The sequence below is a fragment of the Populus trichocarpa genome, chromosome 3, assembly GCF_000002775.5.
Source record: "Populus trichocarpa isolate Nisqually-1 chromosome 3, P.trichocarpa_v4.1, whole genome shotgun sequence".
NCBI lineage: Eukaryota > Viridiplantae > Streptophyta > Magnoliopsida > Malpighiales > Salicaceae > Populus > Populus trichocarpa.
The window spans coordinates 821,706-844,841 of record NC_037287.2 but is presented as its reverse complement, the minus strand read 5'-3'; the positions used below and the strand labels follow the sequence as shown (position 1 = coordinate 844,841).

At 35.3% G+C, this 23,136-nt stretch overlaps 3 protein-coding genes across 8 annotated transcripts; 2 read left to right on the top strand and 1 right to left on the bottom strand.

The window, feature by feature from the left end:
* The first annotated feature begins 1,067 nt into the window (after positions 1-1,067).
* On the top strand, positions 1,068-8,301 carry LOC18111177 (glyoxylase I 4). The gene is made up of 4 exons (XM_052451808.1): positions 1,068-1,356; positions 2,506-2,840; positions 2,942-3,056; positions 8,029-8,301. The coding sequence occupies exons 1-3, from the start codon at positions 1,154-1,156 to the stop codon at positions 3,031-3,033; spliced, it is 630 nt and encodes a 209-aa protein (XP_052307768.1). The 5' UTR covers positions 1,068-1,153; the 3' UTR covers positions 3,034-3,056; positions 8,029-8,301.
* Positions 8,302-9,943: 1,642 nt separating this feature from the next.
* Positions 9,944-14,145, top strand: LOC18111176 (pentatricopeptide repeat-containing protein At2g32630). 5 transcript variants are annotated; one of them, XM_024598060.2, is made up of 3 exons: positions 9,944-12,209; positions 13,142-13,329; positions 13,451-14,145. In XM_024598060.2, the coding sequence occupies exon 1, from the start codon at positions 10,220-10,222 to the stop codon at positions 12,071-12,073; it is 1,854 nt and encodes a 617-aa protein (XP_024453828.1). In that variant the 5' UTR covers positions 9,944-10,219; the 3' UTR covers positions 12,074-12,209; positions 13,142-13,329; positions 13,451-14,145. The 5 variants fall into 5 exon arrangements, with proteins under 5 accessions (XP_024453828.1, XP_024453829.1, XP_024453827.1 ...); XM_024598061.2 differs by having other exon boundaries at positions 13,067-13,329; positions 13,595-14,145; XM_024598059.2 differs by having other exon boundaries at positions 13,067-13,329.
* Positions 14,146-14,216: 71 nt separating this feature from the next.
* Positions 14,217-22,711, bottom strand: LOC18111175 (ion channel DMI1). Of its 2 annotated transcripts, XM_006389477.3 has the most exons (12): positions 21,841-22,710; positions 21,513-21,581; positions 20,604-21,230; positions 19,874-20,056; positions 19,733-19,792; positions 19,436-19,639; positions 17,692-17,940; positions 17,285-17,383; positions 16,963-17,157; positions 16,328-16,420; positions 14,928-15,194; positions 14,217-14,774 (listed from the first exon to the last, which is right to left on the bottom strand). In XM_006389477.3, exons 1-12 carry the CDS (start codon positions 22,516-22,518, stop codon positions 14,556-14,558), a joined length of 2,943 nt encoding a protein of 980 aa, XP_006389539.2. In that variant the 5' UTR covers positions 22,519-22,710; the 3' UTR covers positions 14,217-14,555. The 2 variants fall into 2 exon arrangements, with proteins under 2 accessions (XP_006389539.2, XP_024453826.1); XM_024598058.2 differs by lacking the exon at positions 14,217-14,774 and having other exon boundaries at positions 15,045-15,194; positions 16,328-16,404; positions 21,841-22,711.
* Between the last annotated feature and the right edge of the window lie 425 nt (positions 22,712-23,136).

Here is a 23,136-nt window from a genome sequence, read left to right as displayed (position 1 = left end):
TAAACAACAAATTTAGGCCTAGTAGGTAATTGCTTTCAAGAGACTAACCCACGCAGAAGAAAAATATTATTGACCACAAACTAGCATGGCGCCAGGCCAGATAATTAATGAGCGGAAGCAAAGAATATAGTAATTTAATTGGTTAAATTTTAAATTTATTTTTTAAAAATTATCAATTCGAGTTTTATAAAATTTAAAATCATTAAAGATTTATATGATTGTTAACTTTAAAACTCGTGAAATTAATCAAGATGTACACAAGCTGGTCTGGACATTCATATTAATAATATAATAATAATAAAAAAAAAGTAGATAGCAACACTCTGGAGTTGTATATATAAAATAAGAATTGGTAAACTCTTCTCCTCAAATATACATGTGATGACTCGGATCCATTTCAGCATCTTTAAGAAAATATAGCAACGGTACAATAATCCATTATAAAATTGCTTGAAAAAGAATTAATGAATCATTAACTTGATCTAAAACCCTAATTATAAATTAAACAGACTAATTCATACGTTAATAAATCAATCTAATTTAACTTGTTTTTTTTTATATAATTCTTATTCAAAATAATTGCGATGTGAAAGAAAAAAAATTAAAATGGAAAACACAAATTAGAAGAATTTATGTATAAAAGAATTAAAAGAATTTTATTTTAATTATTTTTAAAATAATTAATAGGTTAATACATAACAAAAATTTGATCAGATTTAGCTTGTTTAAGAGTATGGTTGTGATTATTTTTTAAAGTAATTTTCACTCAGAAATATATCAAAATAATATTTTTTTTATTTTTTAAAAATTATTTTAATATAGCGCATTAAAATGATCTAAAAACACTAAAAATATATTAATTTAAGGTAAAATGAAACTGAAAGTTTAAAACATTCAATTTCAATTGAAAAAACAAAATATCTATCGAAACGGATCTAGTCAACATGTCAATTTTTTTATTTTTTTTTAATTCAGACGAGTCTAGACCACGTAGCAACCTAGAGAGCCCCAGGGTGTTTTTTAAACCAATTTCTCTCTTTATAAATACCTTCGAACTTTGGTCACCCTCTACATCCCATTCTTCTTCCAACAACATTACACGTGATTCCTCCTTCACCTAGAAGTTAAAGAAGACTTTAGAGAGAGAGAGATCATGGGGAATATAGGAGAGATTCAGGAAGAAATAGAGAGGTGGGTTTCTCCTTCACCTTCACCAGGAAGAACATCCATGCCTCTGTCTCTGAACCACGTCTCATTTGTTTGCAAGTCTGTTCCTGAATCTGTCAAGTTCTATGAGGATGTTCTGGGTTTTGTTCTCATCAAAAGACCTTCTTCCTTCAAGTTTGAAGGAGCTTGGTACGTATATATATATGCATATACCTTCAAATTTAATGCTGATTTTCTATATATTACATCCTTGAGATATAGTTGACTATATATATATCGTGATATCATCGACTTATAGTAGGTTTTTAAATATATTATTTAATTACTTTTTTTTCTAAGAAAACAAAGAAAAATTAATGCTATGTTTTCTAAGATATAATTAAAAGTCTGCCTGCTATCATTTATGAAAAACAAATTTAAATTATAAAAACGAGTAAAGTGAAAAGTAAGTAGCAAATACAATATTTGTTTAGAAAGATGGTATAAGTTAGAATATACAAGTTAAAACTCACAAACTTTAATTGATTTAATTTTATAATAATTTTTTGATTAAATAAAAAGTCATTTCTAACCATATTTTTGTTTTTGTTTATATAAAATTTTAAAAACAATTTTTAATTGATCATGCAAAGGAAAAAAAAGATTATAAATTAATATTCATACTTTAAACCTCTTATAATTTTACAGGGTAAAATATATTTTTGTTTTCTTAGATTTAGAGCAATTATATATTGTGTTTTTGTTTGGTCACATATATGAACCACAAGTTTTTCAAGGAATCATATTTAAAATCTGTTTAAAAGTGTGGTTATGATTGTTTTTTAAAGTATTTTTCACTCAGAAATATATTAAAATAATATATTTTTATTTTTTAAAATTATTTTTGATATCAGCGCATCAAAATGATATAATAACATCAAAAAACAATATTAATTTAAAATAAAAAAATAAAAAAAATTAATTTTTTTTAAAAACATTAATTTTTAAAATACAAAAACAAATAAACGTTATTCATTCAATTTTCTAAATCAATTTTCAAATAAAAAGAAGAAGAAAAGAAGTGAATGGATGAAATTGGCTGTTGAAATGATCTCCCCACCTTGAACTCTGCATGTAATGGAGCCCATTTGAACGTAGCACGATCATTAATGCATTTGCAGGTGTGGTTGATCCATCATTCATGCCCCCCCACTCCCATCACCTCTCATGACCTTGCTTTTGCTAAATTTTTTTATATATAAAAAAAACAGAGATAATTAATGGGATAAAAAAAATATGTTTTTAGGTTTTGAAAATACAAAAATTATATAAAAAACTAATTTAGCGGGTACTTTTCAGGCTGTTCAGCTATGGTATAGGCATCCATTTGCTTGAATCAGACAAGGCACCAACGAAGAAAAGTAAGATCAATCCAAAAGACAACCACATTTCATTCCAATGTTCAGACATGAATCTTGTCATAAAGAAACTAGAGGAGAAGAACATCGAGTATGTGACTGCGGTTGTCGAAGAAGGTGGCATCACCGTCGATCAGCTCTTCTTCCATGACCCTGATGGCTACATGGTCGAGATCTGCAACTGTCAAAATCTCCCGGTTCTTCCACTTTCTTCATGCCCTCTGATCAAGGCACCTAAAACCAGTGGGAGCCTCGCATCGTCACCGTCTCTGTATGGTAGGGTTCTTTCTTTCCTGCTGCTTAGACCTGTTGATTCCCCACATGTCTATGTATATCCCAAGCTGGATCCTAACATTTACAGGAAAATCAAATTGCAGGGAAGCAAAGTTGGGAGCTGCGATGCTTTGCAGAAGTTGCCTCCGTGATGATGGACAACTTGGTGGCGGACATGATGGACATTTCAATATGAAGAATCAATCCATGGGAGGGAGCTGTTGAAAGCTAAGCTGATTACTGTTGATAAAAATCGATGAAGAAGACTGCAGCAAGAAGGATGAAGAAGTTGCAGAAATTCTGTTAAAACAGTTAAGAAGGCAGTTAAAACCGTTATTTCTGTTTTTCTGTTTTTACTGTTACAAAACTGATTGTAAATCAGTTTTACGTGAGATGATCTTGATTCCTAAAATAAAGGAATCAGTTACATGAATTAAGTATAAAAGCAAGGCTACAGAATTGAAAAGTAATAAGAAAAAAATACAGAACTTCTTCATTAAACTTCTCTGCACATTCAAGCTTTATTTCTTCTATCATATTCTTCTTCTTCTTCTTCAACAAAATACCAGAAATCAAACATGGTATCAGAGCATCAAACTGATTCCTGAGAGGGGCGTAGACTGTGAAAAAGAGATTGATTAAACTGTTAATTACTCAAAAATGGTAGGATCAAGCTCAGCTGGAGGAGACTTAAGAACTCCACAGTTCAATGGCACGAATTATGATTTTTGGGCTGTAAAAATGGAAACTGTCCTCATAGCACTCGATCTATGGGAAGTAGTTGAAGATGGAATGAAGTCTCATCAAGCACCTGAGATTGCAGGAGGATCAGGCGATGAAGAGAGTGAGGCTGATCAAATTATATTGCATGCATCCACGACATCCAGAGAAGAAAAAATCAAGAATGCAAAGGCTTTAAGCCTCATACAAGGAGCATTAACAGATGATCTATTCCCACGTATAAGAAATGAGAAAACTGCAAAAGGAGCATGGGACATCTTGAGCAGAGAATTCAGAGGAGATAAAAAGGTTAGAGCTGTGAAACTTCAAGGAGTAAGAGCAGACTTTGAATATTTGAGAATGACAGAAAGTGAAAGCTTAGATGGTTATCTAGCTAAATTCTTTGCAACTATAAACAACCTAAAATCATTAGGTGAAGATGTATCAGAAAACAGAATTGTGCAGAAATTGTTAATGAGTTTAAGCAGAAGATATAAATCCATTGTGTCTATAATTGAAGAGACACGTGATCTTGAAGTTCTAAGAGCAGAAGAAGTCATTGCTTCTGTTAAAGTATATGATAAGAGGGAGGATCTGCATGATGAAAGGGATAAGCTAAGAGGAACAGAAAAAGCCTTTAGCAGTTTTAAAATTGGAAACAATCAAGCTTACAATTCTCACAAGAGTTTCCAAGGCAGACCTACACAAAAATGGCAACCACAAGACAGGAGGGGATCAAACTGGAATCCAAACAGAACTCTGAATTACAGTAACTCAAACTGGAATAACACTAGTGGTGGGAGCAGTCAAGCAGGAGAAAAACCACAGTGTCAAGTTTGTCAAAAACATCATTTTGGATTGTGCAGGCACAAAGGAAAACCAAGATGTGGAAGATGCAATCGGTTTGGCCATATTACAAAAGATTGTGAAAGTCAGAATCACAAACAACTTGCAAATTATGCTAAAGAAGAAGGAGTCATCACTGGAACCATGTTCTATGCTTGCCATGCTGCAAGTTTGCAAGACAAAAAGATATGGTTTGTGGATAGTGCCTGCAGCAATCACATGACTTCTCAAGAATCTGAATTAATCAACATTGATAGATCAGTAACATGCAAAGTGAAGATGGGCTCAGGAGACCTTGTACAAGCTACTGGAAAAGGTACATTGGTTGTGGAAACTCAGCATGGGAAGAGATACATAAAAGAAGTGTTGCTTGTTCCCGGATTGGATGAAAACTTACTAAGTGTAGGGCAGATGATGGAGCATGGCTATTACATTCTGTTTGGAGGTAACAAGGCAGTAATATTTGATGATGAAAGCCTCAACAATGTTATAGCAATAGTAATCATGGGAGGAAATCGATGCTTTCCACTTTCACTTGAAAGTATTACACCTGCAGCAAGGAAAGCTTCAGTGACTGAGGATTCCTGGATATGGCATAGGAGACTTGGACACTTGAACTTTGCCAGCATGAAGAAGATGCAGCAGAAAGAGATGGTGTGTGGACTTCCTGCTCTGACTGAAGTAGAAGATGTTTGTGCAGGCTGTGCATCAGGCAAACATCACAGGGAGAAATTCATCAAAGAGCAAGTGTGGAGAGCAAGCAATCCACTGGAATTGATCCACACTGATCTGTGTGGACCAATGCAGAATGACTCTGTGGGAGGAAACAGATACTTCATCACATTCATTGATGATTACTCAAGAATGTGCTGGGTATACTTTCTCAGAAATAAATCTGGTGCACTGAATGTATTCAAGAAATTCAAAGCATTCGTTGAGCTGCAAAGTGGACACAAATTGAAGAAGCTAAGAAGTGACAGAGGAGGAGAATATACTTCCAAAGAATTTGAAGAATTCTGTGAGAAGCAAGGAATGGAGAGGCAATTGACAGTTGCATACTCCCCTCAACAGAATGGAGTTGCAGAAAGGAGAAACAGAACAATTTGTGAGATGGGGAGATCTATGCTGATAGAGAAAGGAATGCCAGTAACCTTCTGGGCAGAAGCTGTTAATACAGCTGTGTATATACAGAACAGATGTTATACAACATCTGTTGCAGAAAAGACTCCTTTTGAAGCCTTCACGGGAAGGAAGCCAGGAGTCAAGCATTTGAAGGTGTTCGGTTGCTTGTGTTACACACATATCCCAGCATCACTAAGGCAGAAATGGGATAGCAAAGCTGGAAAGGGAGTGTTTGTTGGATATGGCAGCTGTGAAAAAGGGTATAGGATATATGATCTGAAAACTGAGAAGATTGTTCTCTCAAGAAGTGTGATTTTCAGTGAAGATAAAGCATGGAATTGGAAGGGAAAACTGATGAACCAAATCCACTTGTCCTTCAATCATGAAGGAGGTATAATTGAAGGTGAGAATCTTGAGGAACACACTTCTGAAATTCAACCCGACAATGTTGAACATTGCAATCAAAATCCTGTAGTTGAAGAGTCAGCTAAGAAGATTGATAGTGTTAACAGTCAACAATCTTCACCAAGCTCTACTCCAGTGAAACTGAAAACCTTGGAAGACATATATGCAAGGTGTCACATGTGCATCATAGAACCCGAGAATTATCAAGAGGCTGCTGGGGATAAAGCCTGGCAGGAGGCTATGAAGGAAGAATTGGAAGTGATAGAGAAGAACAATACTTGGGAATTGGTGGAAAGACCAAGTGATAAACCTGTGATAGGAGTGAAATGGGTGTACAAAACCAAGCTTCATCTTGATGGATCAGTTCAGAAACACAAGGCTCGACTTGTAGCAAAGGGTTATGCACAGAAATCTGGAATTGATTACAATGAAACCTTTGCACCAGTAGCAAGGTTAGATACAATTCGAACTCTCATTGCACTTGCAGCACAGAAGGGATGGAAGTTGTTTCAATTGGATGTCAAGTCAGCATTCCTAAATGGTGTACTTGAAGAAGAAGTATATGTTGAGCAGCCTGAAGGGTTTGAAGTAAAGAATGCAGGACACAAAGTTTACAAACTAAAAAAGGCTTTGTATGGATTAAAACAGGCACCGAGAGCCTGGTATAGTGAGATTGATACATATCTCTCTATGTGCAATTTTAAAAGGAGTGGAAGTGAAGCTACTCTATATACAAGATCAGACATGGAAGGAAATTTGATCATAGTTTCAATCTATGTTGATGACATAGTGTACACTGGCAGCAGTGAGAGGCTTCTCAATGAATTCAAAAGGGAAATGATGCAGAGATATGAGATGTCTGATCTTGGACTTCTTCACCATTTTCTTGGCATGGGGATACTGCAAACCAATCGAGGAGTGTTTATTCATCAAGGGAAATATGCCAAATCTCTGCTCAGTAAGTTTGGACTTGATGATTGCAAACCAGTTTCCATTCCCCTGGCCACTGGAGAGAAACTGAAGAAGAAAGATGGAAGTGAGTTGGCTGATGAAAGTCTTTATAGAAGAATAGTAGGAAGTCTACTATATTTGACAGCTACAAGACCTGATCTAATGTATGCTGCAAGTTTATTATCAAGGTTCATGACTGGACCTACCAAGATTCACATGGGAGCTGCAAAAAGAGTTCTAAGATATGTGCAAGGAACTCTCAGTTATGGGATTGAATATGTGAGGGAGCAATCAGCAACTCTCATTGGATTTTGTGATGCAGATTGGGCAGGAAGTGAAGATGATAGCAGGAGTACTTCGGGCTATGCATTCAGTTTTGGAAGTGGAGCATTCTCCTGGTCTTCTGTAAAACAAAACACAGTAGCATTGTCAACTGCAGAAGCTGAGTATGTCTCAGCATCTGAAGCAACTGCTCAGGCCATTTGGCTACGGTTTGTGCTTGATGATTTTGGGGAAATGCAAGCTGAAGCAACACCCTTGTTCTGTGATAACATGTCAGCAATTTCGATGGCCAAGAATCCAGTTTTTCATCAGAGAACAAGACACATAAACAGAAAGTATCACTTTATAAGAGAGGCTCTGCAAGAAGGAGTAATTGATGTCAAGTTCTGCAGAAGTGAAGAACAACTTGCAGACATCTTCACAAAGGCATTACCCAAAGACAGATTTAAGAAATTAAGACTGGATCTTGGAGTTAAATCAGTAAACAGCTTAGGAGAGGCTGTTGAAAGCTAAGCTGATTACTGTTGATAAAAATCGATGAAGAAGACTGCAGCAAGAAGGATGAAGAAGTTGCAGAAATTCTGTTAAAACAGTTAAGAAGGCAGTTAAAACCGTTATTTCTGTTTTTCTGTTTTTACTGTTACAAAACTGATTGTAAATCAGTTTTACGTGAGATGATCTTGATTCCTAAAATAAAGGAATCAGTTACATGAATTAAGTATAAAAGCAAGGCTACAGAATTGAAAAGTAATAAGAAAAAAATACAGAACTTCTTCATTAAACTTCTCTGCACATTCAAGCTTTATTTCTTCTATCATATTCTTCTTCTTCTTCTTCAACAAAATACCAGAAATCAAACAGGAGCGCCAAGTTTTGTGCAGCTTGCAGAATTGTTTTATATTAAGTTTTGTAAAGAGATGTTGAAAGCAGCTCTGTAATGTATGAAAAACCAGTAGGATCGAGGGAGATTTTCAGTTTCCACTATATAATTAATTATTATACAGTGCTCGGTTTGATCTGCTGTCCATGTTCAAGAAATTAAAACTAAAAATCCACTATCCATATGCTCTCTGTGCCTGTGTGTCTCCATGTTTTTTTTCCCCGTCAATATATATATACAATTAATTTTCTTCGAGAATTGTTTTTCCTTGTATTTCTTACTTAATGATACGGCAATGTAGAATTTAGTTTGACATTGTATAAAAAAATATTCCTATATTATATTATTGTTAATTTTAAAATCTATAAAATTAATTTGATATATACATATTAATCCAAACATTCATATTAATAAAAAAAATAAAAAAAAATCCTTGCGAAGTGTCTTCCATTATATGAATGGTGGTAGAAGAAAACTCAAAATTATCACACTGCGCTGGACTAGTATATTTTAAAATTTTTATTTTTTTTAATCTTTCAATTAATATTTTATTATTATTTTAATATACTAATATTAAAATATATATATTATTTTAATGTAATTTTAAATAAATAAAAAATACTATATATTATAATCTCAAACATTATTTAATAACTCCAAGCAACGAGACTCATTGGCTATCACACAATCATGATCAACTATCATCGTTATTATTATTGTAAAACCTTGTTAGGGTCGAGATTTGCTTGATTTGGTGTTCGGAGCCATCCAAATTAAAAAAAATAAAAATAAAACAATTAGTTGACCCTGTTAAAAACCCGTGTCAACCCAATTTTGACCCGATCAATTCAAACCTCAACCTATTAACTGTTTTTTGAAAAATAAATTTTATCAAAAACAAAGTTGTTTTTATTTTATTTTTTTTATTCAAAGATAAAAGATTTTTTTTGGGAGGGTCACCCAGCCTGTGATCTGTGATTTTTATTTTATTTTATAATTTTATATATATATTTTAATTTCTCAATAAAATCTTTGATCTCGTTTACAATGCCACTTACACATACTTATAACTAAAACCTTTTTTTTATTATTATTCTTTTTTTTTTAATTTTGTTATCTAGGTGGTGTGTGGTCAAAATTAAAATGTTTTTGGACACTTTTGTTATCATGTTCTTTTTATTTAAATAAATTATTGAATTCTTTTACTATCTTAATTTTAATTAAAGTCTATTTGACCTCTTCCTTTTTTAGCTATAATTGTTTTGATTTAAAGCAAAGTATGGGGAAAAAAAAGTTCGTTGGATTTTAAATCAAGGCAAAGCACCAAAAACATTTTTTTAAAAAAAGAAATGGTTTAATTTAAGTTATGTTTTTAATAGAATTTTTAATTTAAATTATTTTATTAACAACACAGTATAATTTTTTATATCAAATAATTTGATGTTTTTAACCAAATAAGCTATTAATTAAATTCAATATATAATTAGCTAAATTAAGATTGCAAGTTGGTAGATTTTAAAATTAATTTTTTGAAAGCATATTTATTTAAATATTTTTAAATAAAAAAATAAATATACACTCACTCAATTAAAAATAAAATAAAATTTTCATGCACATAAATTAAAATTTTACATAATCATAATTATAAGGGGTGTAAGTTATTAATTTACTCTCCAGAGGTTGCAAGATTGCAAGTTTACATGATTGTTAATTTCATGGTTAGTAGAACTAGTCAAGGTATGTATAAGTTAGCTCACTTTAAAGCTTGTAAAATTAATCAAGATACGTATAAACTAATCTAAACATCCACATTAAAAAAAAAAATTACGTAATCACATATTAAAAAATAAAAGTAGTAATTAAAAAAATTCACGCCAAATATATAATAATCTCTTAGAAATTCTATTGCCCATGACCGCCTAATCAATCAGCCAATGACTATCAGTATACTATCGATTCCACTTCACCCCGGAACCACATGGTGGTGCAAGTGACTTGCCACAAATTGTTAACGATTTGTTTTCCGACCGATATGGCGTCGGTGTTTCAGGTGAGCTTCTTTGTTTTGTTAGTTTGATGGTTACTAGGTTTTTAGATACATAGACTTGGACAACATCGTTGATGTTTGATAACTTTTAGCTTGTGTTTGTGTTTTTGCTAAGAAATTATAGTAGAAATGGCTACACAGAAATTGTTGCAGACATTCAAGAAAACACCCATTACTGCAAGCCCCACTTCATTATCTAATTCAGAATTGGCACAAAAGATTGCTAAAACCCTAATCAAAGCTGGCCTAAAACCCTTCGAAACAACCAACTCATCTTTGCTTTCCAACCTAGATTCTCACATAACCAACCTTGTTTTCTCCAACCCAAATGTCCCACTTCATTCTTGCTTGAATTTCTTCAACTTTTTGCGAAAAAATCAATCCTTTGTTTCTCATAAACCTGATCTTCAATCCCATCTAAGCGTTGTTTTTAGATTGTTCAAGGCTAGAAGGTTTGCAGAAATGAAAAGAGTTTTGACTTATGTTGCTATGGATAGTAATCTTAGATGCCCGGTTGCAAATCTTGTTTCTTTGGTTGAAGAGAGTGGATTTAATAATGAACCCAACTTTGTGGAGAAGTTGTGTGATATGCTGTTTAGGGTTTATGCCGATTGTAATTTGTTTGAAGAGGGTTTTCGGGTTTTTGATTATATGGTGAGCTATGAGTTAAAGATTGATGATAGGTCTTGTATTGTGTTTTTGCTTGCATTGAAGAGGTGTGATAAAATGGAGGCTTGTTTGGGTCTTTTTAAAAGAATGGTTGAGTTTAATGTGGAGGTTACAGTTTATTCTTTGACGATTGTGATTGATGGGTTGTGTAAGAGACGAAGGGTTAAAAGGGCTATCGATTTGATGATTGAAATGGCTAGCAAAGGGATTAAACCGAATGTTGTTACATATAACACACTTATAAATGCATATATTAAGAGAACGGATTTTGATGGTGTTAATGAGATGTTGAGATTGATGGAAGTGGATGAAGTTGCATTTAATGTGGCTACATATACTCTTTTGATTGACTGGCATGGTAGTTCTGGTAAGATCGACGAAGTTGAGAGGATGTTTGAAGAAATGTGTGAGAAAGGGATTAAAGCAGATATTCATGTTTATACTGTGGTCATTAATTGGAACTGTAAAATTGGAAATACAAAAAGGGCATTTGCCTTGTTTGATGAGTTGACTGAGAAAGGCCTTGTTGCCAATGTTCACACATATGGAGCATTGATTGATGGTGTTTGCAAGGCTGGTGAAATGGAGGCAGCTGAGATATTGGTGAATGAGATGCAAACCCGAGGGCTTGATGTCAATCAACTGATATATAATACGCTTATAGATGGTTATTGCAAAAGGGGGTTGATAGATGAAGCTTTTAAGGTGCAAGTCATAATGGAGAAGAAAGGATTTGAGAATGATATCTATACTCTTAACACTATTGCTGATGGGTTACGTAAATTGAACCAGCCTGAAGAAGCAAAGAGGTGGTTACTTACAATGATTGAAAAGGGCGTGGTTCCTAATGTTGTCAGCTATACCACTTTAATTGACATATATTGCAAGGAAGGGAATTTTGTGGAAGCAAAGAAACTGTTTCAAGAAATGAAGAAAGCGGGGGGAGAGCCTAATGCTGTTACATACAATGTTCTAATTGATGGGCACAGCAAGAAAGGTAGGATGAAGGAAGCTTATGAGCTAAGAGATGAAATGAGAGCAAAAGGGATATTCCCAGACATATATACTTACACATCACTTTTGCATGGAGAATGCATTTTTGGGAAGCTGGATGATGCAGTGGAACTCTTCAATGAAGTGCGCCAAAAGGGCTTACCTCTCAATGTAGTCACTTATACAGCAATAATTTCAGGCTTGTCCAAGGAAGGAAGATCTGAAGAAGCATTCAAGTTGTATGATGAGATGACAGAGGCAGGTCTTACACCTGATGATAGAGTCTATACTTCACTTGTCAGCAGCCTTCACAAAGCATAGTTTATCTTTCACAATTTTTTTTGTGAAGCATGATATGTTCTTGAAGGAAGAGACCCAGAAATTCTATGAAGTTGTCTTGGGATTTGTGCTCAACTGCCCATCAAAAGGCCATTGTCCAATGTTTTGAAGGAGATTGGTATGCACATTATTATCTCCGGCGGTCATTATTAAATGTAATTCACTGTAAGGTTAGAGTTCATGTTTGACAACTAGGATGTCTTTAATCTTGCTATGGAATCTTTTAAACCTTGCCCTAGAGCCTTGCACGGGGCCCCAGGCGCACTTCTAACAAATGCTTATAGTGATCATACTGTCTAAATAAATTTTGTTCTCGTGTTTGAAACATGTCTATGGCTAGGTCTTCCCAAGAATTAGGCAGACACTGAACTTAAATAAGTTATCCTCTCTTGTTTTGCCTATTTTATAGCTCCTATGTTTTCTTTTTCTGTATTTAAAATACTCATTAGTTTCCATATCTTTCAAGTAGCTTTTTGTGGTTTTGACCATGTAGCCGTTTGATTACTTGGCTGAATAGGGTGGATTTCCTAAGGACATCAGGTGTTTTTTTTTTTTGGTACTAGATTTGGGTGGTTTATCAAGTCAATTTTCACATTGCCAGGATTATAGTGATAATGGCTAGCTATTGTACCTTGCTTTTCAGGTTTCAGTGCTTTTTGATGTCTGCACCAACCCTTACCGTGCCTTGTTATTCAAGACTTCAAAGGCGCTACTTAATATTGATGCCTACATCTCTTTTTGCAAGATAGTAAAAATGTAGTACACTGTTGTTTTTAGTCCATGAAAGTAAAACAAACGAGAAGTTCAATCCTAGACTCAAGTAGACATGCTTGCTAAAATTCAAAGTTCGTGGTTTTTTTTTCCCCTCTCTCGATGTCATGGGCTCAAACTAGTTTGGAGATCGTTGCTATTATTTGGATTGTATTATCTCTACAAATTGATGGTATAACTGAAATTCAAATGATTGCATTCCAGGCTGTTCAACTATGGTATCAGTATTTGGCTTCCGTTTACTTGAATCAGACCGGCTAATTGTAATGAATCTTTCAGACATGTACATTTCCTAGGAACTTAGAGGAGAGGACAAGATGAAGCATGTGACAGCAATTATGGGAAGGTGGCTTGGCAAACTCGCAGTTGATCAGCTCATCTTTCATGTTGCAATGTTCAATTTCCAAAATCTCCTACTTCTTTCACCCGTACTCTTCATGCCTTCTCAAGCTACCCAAAGCCTATAGGTAAGATGCATTATCACCATCATCATATGGTTTGGATATTTCATACTAGATGTTTGGCTCAAGATCATACACTGAATTCATTGTTCTATTAAAAATATTTGGTCTCATTTTTCTTACACAGAATCTTTACCCCCCTGTTGCGTGTTGCTTTGTCCAATAGCCCTCAGTGACGTAAAAAATGAAGAGGAATGGAAAATACCTGTCTTTTTCTGTAATGATGTCTACCAAGTCTGACTCTTAAGTCTTACTCATACTGTAAAAACAGGGGGGTAAAGCTGGGAGGTGCTTGCTTGCTTTGCCTTGCGAAACCGAGTTCAGGACGGTGATCCACTTAAGTTCTGGTGAAGTAGTTTGCAAATTGATTTGCATACTATGCGATGAGAGGACGAAAGTTATGTAACATGGGAAAAAAAGAGTAGGGTCTACCTTGTTCTTGGCTCTGAGGAGTTCCCAAATTCTATTAAAACATTGCTCCTTAAATATCTACCGGTCGACTATAGATGTGTAAATGTGTCTCTCAATTGCATTGTGAAGGGAGATCGAAGACTGATTTTCTGACGCTGTGGGGGCACAAGATGGAAAAGGAAGAGAACTGCTCAGGCATTTTTTTTTTTCTTTCATGTGAGACATATACATTGTGACTTCTGAGTCTCAGACAGACCATGTCAATTAGATGTGCTTAGTGACAAACACTAGACTAAACCTGTAAGCCATTTTTCAGGAGTCCAGTAGTTGAGTCTTTTGACAGCAGAATTGGCCATCAGATGGCTTCAGGCAATACCAATCATGTTTATCACCGTTTTTGCATCATCCAAACCATGGAACATATCTATTATTTCGTGTCATCTTATGGTGCAGGGAACTGTGAAAAGAGATACAAAGCTATATCAAGGATCAGAAACAGGCACGAGTGTGCCAAAATTATTGCCTGAAAACTCCTACATTGAAGAGGATTGATGAAGAACTTTGCCTCAGTAAATGTTACATGTCAACAAAGTCTACTCATTTTTCACATTAACTTACAATTCTACTACATGTTTTCCGTGGTCAAATTTCAATTACTTTGTGATTCCACCACAAGTACCTGCCTCTGTCAGTTAGAAACCTCCAAGCTACAATTAGCCAGCACCCATTGGACAGCAACGTAGTTAGATGTGGTGGGATTGGTGTAAATGTACAGGCGAGAGGGCTTGGCAGAAAGACAGTGGAAAGCAATATGGATCCTTTCAGTCACCCAAAGAGATGACAACAAAAACATCATCAAGGGACCATTTTCTTGGTTCTGACTTTTCAGGAGGGTTAATAATGGCACGCTCTGCATTAGCAAGGCGATAACCGATCACAATTTCATTTCTTTGACGACCCCTAATCATAATCTCATAAAAAGGAATCTCTTCTTGATCGAATAGGTAAAATTCTGCTGGTTTAATGCACATCTCATTGCCCTGAAAATAGGAACAAGGTGTAAGCATGCAAAAATTCAAAGTTTCGGAGAAGAAAAAACAATTGCAGGGACAGATCCATGCACATATTTTCTAAGTACAACTAGGTATGACAAAGTATAACAGCGTTAAAGTCAGATGAGACGTGGAAGGTACCTCCTCTGCAAAAAGCTCCTCAAGAACACGATTTATTTGCTTGTCTTCAGCAACCATTGCAAGTGCCATGCTTACCAGCTCATTTGATAGCACATAATCACTGATTCGGGACACTGAGACAAGGTTTCTAGTCCTAGAATCTAAGATTTCACTAATAATTATTGATTTATCCGATGCTTGTTGCATTTCACGGATCCATGAGCTATGAGAGAACCCAGAAATCCGTAAAGAAGTTGGCTTTGCATCTCTGTGAGGGAGACGCTTTAACTGCATTCCGTGAGGCAAAGAAGAGGCAGCTTTATTAGCAATCATTTATTCAAAACATGTACACGCTGCGAAATGGTTTTACAAGTAAATTTTGGTTTTCTGCACAAAAAACAAGAAAGGCAGAACACATGCGATTTAGACCTTCTCTCTTCTATCCTAAATGTCTAAACCTAATCTCCTCCAACCCCTTTTACACTTCATCTCCCATCACTTAATCTCCTCTCCACTGCAAGTGTAGATACAAGTAAGATTGCGGGATGGAATTCATTTTTCTTCCCAGACAATATGGGCGACAATATTAAGGCTACTGATTAAATATATAAATAATCCATATTGAGCTGAACAAAACGCAATCATCAGCATTCAGTAGCATAAAAACTCATCTTAAACATTGCTAAAGTAGAGTTGCAACTGCTCTGAATCATAACAAGCTAAAATGTGTCGGCAGTAAAAAATGATCCATGCAACCTGCATTGTATAATGATTCAAAGAAGAAGGAAAATTGATTGAAGAAGGAAGATGATGATACAAAAACTGGTGATATTTCCCCATGGTTAGCGTACAGCTGAAGTAACAATCACAAGTTCTCTAAAATACTGAATATACCAATGCGTGTTCTCTTATCTTGTAATCAAATAAATAAAAAGAAAAGGAATAACAGGATATTCTTTGAACCAGGCGAAGAGTTTAGAAGAAAGGAATTTGGGATAGTATGGCTTCTACTTCACTCAAACATTACTCGTTCTGCTACATGGCATCAACTGTAACAACTACACATGCAAGTGTCGTCATGGAACTCAAAATTTTCCACAAGCAAAAGTTCCATATAAATTTGCCAAACCATTTCACTCAAGTTCAAATTAAACCTGCACTAATTGCTATGGAAGAACTATTCTAGTTATTTCTGGATAAAACTATGTTCAAGGGATCCAAAATGTTTCATATATACTGATGCATTGACCTTGAGAGCTGGAAAACAGGGACCTACTAGCAGAACCATGGCTGTCTTTAAAGGCATGGGTGAATACAAATTACTAGGAAAAAGAGATGAGAGCTGGGAGGCACTCAAAATATTGGGTTTAATCAGAAATATCATATCAGAATTACTGGAAGGAAGCAGCAATAGCAGTTACCTGTATATCTCGAATAAGGAGAAGGGTAGCAAGAGATCTGGAGTCAGAATGCACAATGGAATCTTCCAATGACTCATCTGCAAGAATTAATATCTGTCCGTTTAGAGTTAGTGATCAGTAGTGGAATTGAGTTTGTGGAATAAAGTTAAAAAGGTTTCTGTGCCCGTCATGCATTGAAGATAACAAGAAAATTTAACATGTGAACAAGTAGCCAAAAATAGTTGTGGTGTCATCCCATATTGATCAAGTAAGGAGAGTAAATATAATCTCTCCAACAAAAATAAATAAAAAGGAGTCTTTGTATGGTTAATAAGGTGTCAGAAGATCTCAACCCGCTAATTTTAGGCAATAAATATTGTGTTCTGTTAGCCTTGAACATTAGATGGATGATGAATAATCCCACATTTCTTAATCCAGATATATTAACTATTACAGCCTGTTATAGCATTGCACGACACATTGGCCTCTCCAGTTAATAGACTTAGCTTTTGGGTTCAATATCTACATGAATTATAGACATTTTACTACTTTGAACAAGCACTTGTAAAGCCTACCCTTATTTAAGATCCACACGCAGTAACCTTCAATATCACCGTGAGACTGAGAGAGACAGAAAATAAGGTAATGCAACTTACAGAATCAAAAGTCTCAAGAGGAAGATTCTCCAAATGTCGTTTGATGACAGCGTTTCCCTCACGATGGACAAGTGTTATGTTCTCTAATCCATGAATATCAAGTCCGCCATCAGTAAGCTTCTTTTCTCTCTCCTTTTCTGGGACCTCATTGAACATCCACAGTTCCGAACCTGGAGCAAGTAAAGCTTCCAGAACCTGAGAAAACATAAATTAAGTTGGAGCTCCGTAATTAATTTTCCTTTTGTTTATTAGTCAGTAACTCCAATTCAACCCCCTTCAATGCAAGAGGGAAAGGGGAGTGTGTGTGTGGACTGCATTATACCATTATCATGTCATCAATGTCACGTCGCCAGCCACAGAACAGTATCTTCTCTGGATATTTTGGAGGATCCATTGTTTTCGGACAAGAACTTCGACATACCTGGAAACAGATATGGCATGTAAGATGAGAAAATACATCTAAAATACTTTTTTTTTCACTGGGAATGTAGCAAGTGTTTTTTCTATTTAACATGTGGAAAAGAAATTGACAGGCAGATGTGATTAACTTGTCCATATAAATGATACAAAATTATTGTTGTGTCTGTTCTTTTCTTTTTCAGCTGGATATGAAATTTTAGCCAGAAAATCAAAGGAATCGATAAAAGCTTAATTTAGTAACTTCCAAAGTTGAAAATCATCAACAAGTATCCAACTTTCTGCTCCATCAAGTTTGAAAAGAAGGATAACCTCTGGAAGAGGACCTGGAGCGTAGGTGTCATCATCCTCGGCTATAACAAGAATCTCATCTCCTTCTTTTAGAGCATAGTTATCATCAGGATTTAATTTTATCTTTCCACCTTCAGCTGCAACCTTAACTCCACAGGGAATTGCTTCAGGAAATGAAATGAGCACATCTTGAAAAAGCAGACCATCCAATTGAGGCCACCTTTTGATGTAGAACTCTGCATTCTCAAACCCCAGTATATCTTCCCAGATCTGGCCAAAGGAAAAAATTGCTCTAAATTGTTGAAACAGACAATACTAACTGAAAAGTTAGAATTGCATAGATATTTAAAAGAGCATGGCACATGCATGACAAGATAACAAAACTGAAGGTACTGTCACCAAAAACAAAACAGTAAATTTTTTTCAGCCGTCCCATGACGCCACTGTCTTAATTCTTAAAATTCAGACAGTATGATGGAAAAGATAAGTCTGTGCTACATGCCATGCTATTGTTGTGGCATCTGCTTTACTTCAAATTGAATTTGAGGGACGTGTCCATGTAATTTTAGGTGAATCAGTTGGAGCTTACATATAGTTTTGCAGGCTGCAAAAAACTGAACCTTAAACATTTTCACTTATCTAATTGTACAAAAGGACACAGCATTTCATCAGGATGTAGAGTGCTTCTGGGATTAATGTCAGCCATACAACCATCAAAAGTAAATGGTTGGTCCAACTGGCACTGATACTGCCCAGTTATATAGAGTAATGGTTCTTTGGATCAAAAGTGCTGCAAATATACCTTGTGCATCACAATGTTTCGATAAAAGGAATTTCATTTGAATGAAGGCTAAAAGAGGTGAAAAATACACTCTACCACACAGAAAATGGTGGCACTAAGGGTCTTTTCTCAAATGCAATCAAGTCGTGCACCTTGACATGAACCACTGACAAAAGCTTATCTAATTTAAATACCACCTTTTCATTTGAAATGATTTTTTTTTTTTTGGAAAATTACATTTTCCAAGTTCATGATGCCCATAACAGCATGTTCTACTTGTAAGAAGTGGTTTGGGGAGGGATCAGTGGGGAACTAATATAATCAATGATGTGAATGAAATTCAAACACCAAATTTTTTTATGTCCTATTCTCCTTTTTCTCAAAATACCAAAACATGAGCATTCTCATCCATTATGCATAAGTTTTGTGCTGTTTTGTTTGGGGTTAGGGTGGTTTCGAATCTCTAAAGGTTTTTCTACTTCTTTTTCTTAGGGGTCTTTTGCTGAGCTGGAGAATTCTAAGGCTCCTTACAACTCTATCAGCTGGTCCTCTAAAAGGGAAGATATTGTTCTTTGTCTTCTTTTCTCTTTTTTAGATTGTTTATCGTGGACTTTCCTCATTGCTGTTCTTGGTTGGTTGCTAATTTCCATATCTTTTTCCTTTTTGTCTGGTAATGGCTTGATTCTGGTTGCTTTCTGAATTTCAGTTTCTGCAGACAGTTTCATTTTGATTAGAATTTTGTGTGTTAGGTCACTTAGCCTGGGTGTTGAAATTCTTTACTAGTGTTTTCACTTGTTTTGTTTCAGGGATTTTAGAGCCTTTGGTATGATGTTGAGATTTTGGCTGGCTTCTAACCTTTTTGCTAATTCTTCTTTAATAAAACTCTTGCTTTTTATATATAAAAAAATAATAAAATAAAATTTTCTTAGAAAAGAAAATAAATCCCTTTTCTTAAAAGGGTAGTGAAGGCTCATCTGAGTAAACCTGTGCAAGGCCTGGTTGCAGAGCACACTGAATCATCAAGCGTCCAATAACGTCATGTGCAACAACTGTTTCAATGAGTTCCCCTCCAACAAGCTTCACTAGAGGTTCATTGTCAAGGTCACTCATCTCCACAACCACATGACCCCTCAAACCCTCTTTAACTCCTGTTAGACTGAGAACAACCCTTAAGGCACGTGCATCACTCTGGTAACAAAAATACAGAAATCTTTGTAATTTTTGCGGAGAAGAACCACACAAGTTATGAAGTTGGATAGCAACATTGAGAAAGAAAAGAACCTGATCTGCATTCTCATCAGATGCTAATACAATAATAGCACGTGCCTTTGATACTGAAACCTATGAATATGAAAACACAAAAATCAATCCAGACCAAAAAACTACAAATTGGAAAAAATAGCAAAAACTACTCAAACATACTTTCTTTAAGTCAGCCAGGATAAGAGGACTACCACTTCTGCATATAACAGAAGTGCCCATGAAGTCAAATTCGAGCTTCGCTATATCCATCTCCATTTCTTCCTTGTCTCTCTCTGCTAGTACAACTATAACACCACCACCAATGCTCTTGTTTGCTATTGCTAGCTGCTTCAAAAGTGAGCCCTACAACCAAAACATCATCTTTAACACCTAGTCTTAGTCTTAAAAAGAGTTTACACTGTCATCATAAGATTTACATGGTCAGCCTCTCATACCAGTAAAAGAAGAGTTCAAAGAACACCTTGATTCTAAAATGCATTTACTCTGTCACCACAAGATTTACATGGCCAAATTGATTTTTAAGAGCCAAGAAATTTTTATATAGAAACCTCTCTTAACATCTTATCAAGCACTTAATTAAATTACAGCCAAATTGGTTTTTAAGAGACGAGATTTTTATATAGAAAAAGGAACATGACAGTCCTATTCTCGTGTACTAACTTGATCAACCTCAACCATGTGTAATTCCTTCCTATTAAAAAAAAAACAAAAAAAAAACCCACGTTTAGTTCCTATTGAAAAAAACATAAAAAACCATTTTTTGTGCCTTGGACAGCTGATTATTTGCTTTTGACAAGCTCCTAATTTATACAAACATTACACTAGTTAACAAAAATGAAAATGCAAAGGAAACAGTGAATGATAGTTCAAAGTAACTAGTATGAATTACCAATTTGTCACTCCATCCAAGAATTAGTATATGGTTCTTTTCGATTACTTCGCTCTTTCCTTTCCGCAGCGAATCTACCTTTTCTGAGATAGCATCCGAGACAAGTCCAAGCATCATGGCAAATATCAGCATGCCTCCTGAACTTATAGAGACAGAAACAATTCTTGGCCCGGTGCCAACCCTATCAGCGTGATTTCCTGAATCAGCTACAAATGTCCATGAAAGCCAAAGAGCTTCCGCCAAGCTACCATCACTGACAGCATACAGTGCTAACCCACCAAATCCTATGAGAAAGATGGTCGCAAAAAGCAGTGCAAGTAGCTTTGCATAGGGATAAACAGAGAAGCAAACATCCACCATATATGCAACTCTCTTCTTCAGGGGAGCCTCCTCCTTGTTATTCATTGTTCTTTTTGAGAGAGTCTTTATTTGGGGAAGATAATCAAGATATTTATACAACAAAAAAGGTATGGCGAGTGTGAACATCACAGTATACAAAGCAACAGTTCTGCTGTCAGCATTTCCAAGATAAAATGAACTATAATCTTCAGGCTGCAAAACTTCAATGCCGTCATTACCACCACCGCCTTTATTACTACACACTGTACGGAGGTTAATATTCTCTTCCTGCAAGTAAAAGAGCCATATTCATGAACAGATGAGCAGAAATCAAATAAACCTACTTTCAGTCGCCATCAACATTTAACAAGAATTTGTCTACTTTTTTGCCATTTTCTAAACCATCCCTTTTTGAGATTCAGAATACTTAGGTCTTCTCGATTTTCGCCTTTTCTTTTCTTTCTCATTTCAGCAACTGAGTAAGAATGTTCCAAATTGTTCAAGACATCAATAGATTTCAACAGAAAGAACCAACAATTGAACTTGCCAAAAGATGTATATAAAACATACCTCTAGTTTCGCGACTTTATTGCTCAAGTAAATCGAAAAAGACATAAATACTGTACAAGTGAAATTAAGCTGCAATTGAAGATTAGCAACGAAATCATCAGTAATGCTATATCAAAACAAAGCAAACTAAATCCAATAAGAAACTGCTTCTATACTTGACCCAAAAATACAAATAAAGTGGAAAAACAAGTGCTCTAGCTTTTTAATTGCCTGAAAAAACTGCACAATAATTTAAGAAAAGATTTCCACTTTCTCCTTTTCAGGAAACCTTAACTATTACTACTACTTTTAAAAGACAAATACAAAGAAAAGGGGCAGTTGTTTTTACCAAATAAAAGATTGAAGAAGATTTGAATCCCCGACTTCTGTTGACACCAGAGCGAGTCACCAGAACTTGAGTGGCAGCAGCCGTTTTCACTTCTTTAATATCATCATCTACCTTCAATAACTTCTCCTCTTTCACTTTCCCCTTATTAGCAGCACTAGCATCGGTACTAGTAGTAATAGAAGAGGGCGTCGCCCCAGTGTTGTGCTTCTCCTTCTCCTCCGCCTCCGCCTCCGCCGCCACCTTATTATAACCACGGCGACCCTTCACCGTGACTCGACTCCTAGCCACGTGGGGCCCAAGAAAAGATGGGTACATCCAGTCCCTATCAACCGAGAAGCTGGAATTGTTGCTACTACTACTAATATCAATGCTACTATTAGTAGCATTAACAGTGGTGTGGTTGTTGCTGTTTGTGGAGAGACGGAGATCGGACAGTGGAGGGCGGAGGTGGTGGTGGGTGGAAGGTGTTAGTGGTGGAGGAGCAGTTCTGCGAACAGCGGGAAATAGCGGGCCAGGGAAGTGAGTGTCATCTGGTATGGAGGAAGAAGTGGTCTTTGTCTTCTTGAGAAGCGGTCTTTCTGATGCCTTCCTGGAGTCGACGTCGTCATTTCTTGTTGGTGGCAGTGACGGTGGTGGTTGTGGCGGTGGTGAGACGGAGTCTTTCTTTATGTCTGCCATTGATTTCTTGAAAGCTTTCCTCGAAGCTAAGAAGTGAGCAGGAGAGCAGAGAGATCTAAGGAGTTAAAGGGAGTTAAGGTTTTTAGAGTTGAGAGTTACGAGGTTCAGAGCTAAGAGGTTCATTTTTCTTGTTCTTCTAGAAGTTTATTACATCTTGCCTATCGAAAAGCTTTTTCCTTCTCCTTCTTCCTCTTCATTTTATGGAAATGATAATTATCCATTAGCATTATAATTTTTTTGCTTATAAAATTTAAAAAACTTTTGCTAGTTAATAAAAAAAAAAGTTATTAATTATAACTTCTTAAATTCTATTTGGTATTAACCATGTTTTTGAAAATTCTTGAAATTTTTTTAATTTTAAATTAATTTTTTTATATTTTTAAATTGTTTTAACATATTTATATTAATAAAAATAAAAAATTATTTTAATACATTAAAAAAATATATTTTAAAAAGATGGGCAAGTTGCTTTAAAATTAGTTTTAATTAACAAATTAAGAATTATTAAAAAGGGATATTTCATTGTTTATATTGGGGGGCATTGAAGTTATATTTAACTCAAATAAATTTAAAAGTGTTAAATTCTTAGCCCAGGTTATTTTTGTGTTTTAAAAGCGC

What these genes read in the sequence shown, in the direction of transcription:
- LOC18111177 (XM_052451808.1), top strand. Translation starts at nt 1,154, where the DNA reads ATGGGGAATATAGGAGAGATTCAGGAAGAAATAGAGAGGTGGGTTTCT. An exon ending in TTCAAGTTTGAAGGAGCTTG is followed by an intron (nt 1,357 to 2,505) that starts GTACGTATATAT and finishes GGTACTTTTCAG; the next exon opens with GCTGTTCAGCTATGGTATAG. An exon ending in ATCGTCACCGTCTCTGTATG is followed by an intron (nt 2,841 to 2,941) that starts GTAGGGTTCTTT and finishes ATCAAATTGCAG; the next exon opens with GGAAGCAAAGTTGGGAGCTG.
- LOC18111176 (XM_024598060.2), top strand. Translation starts at nt 10,220, where the DNA reads ATGGCTACACAGAAATTGTTGCAGACATTCAAGAAAACACCCATTACT.
- LOC18111175 (XM_006389477.3), bottom strand. Translation starts at nt 22,518, where the DNA reads ATGGCAGACATAAAGAAAGACTCCGTCTCACCACCGCCACAACCACCA. An exon ending in CTCTTGAGACTTTTGATTCT is followed by an intron (nt 16,421 to 16,962) that starts GTAAGTTGCATT and finishes CTAAACGGACAG; the next exon opens with ATATTAATTCTTGCAGATGA. An exon ending in TCCTTATTCGAGATATACAG is followed by an intron (nt 15,195 to 16,327) that starts GTAACTGCTATT and finishes CACGGAATGCAG; the next exon opens with TTAAAGCGTCTCCCTCACAG.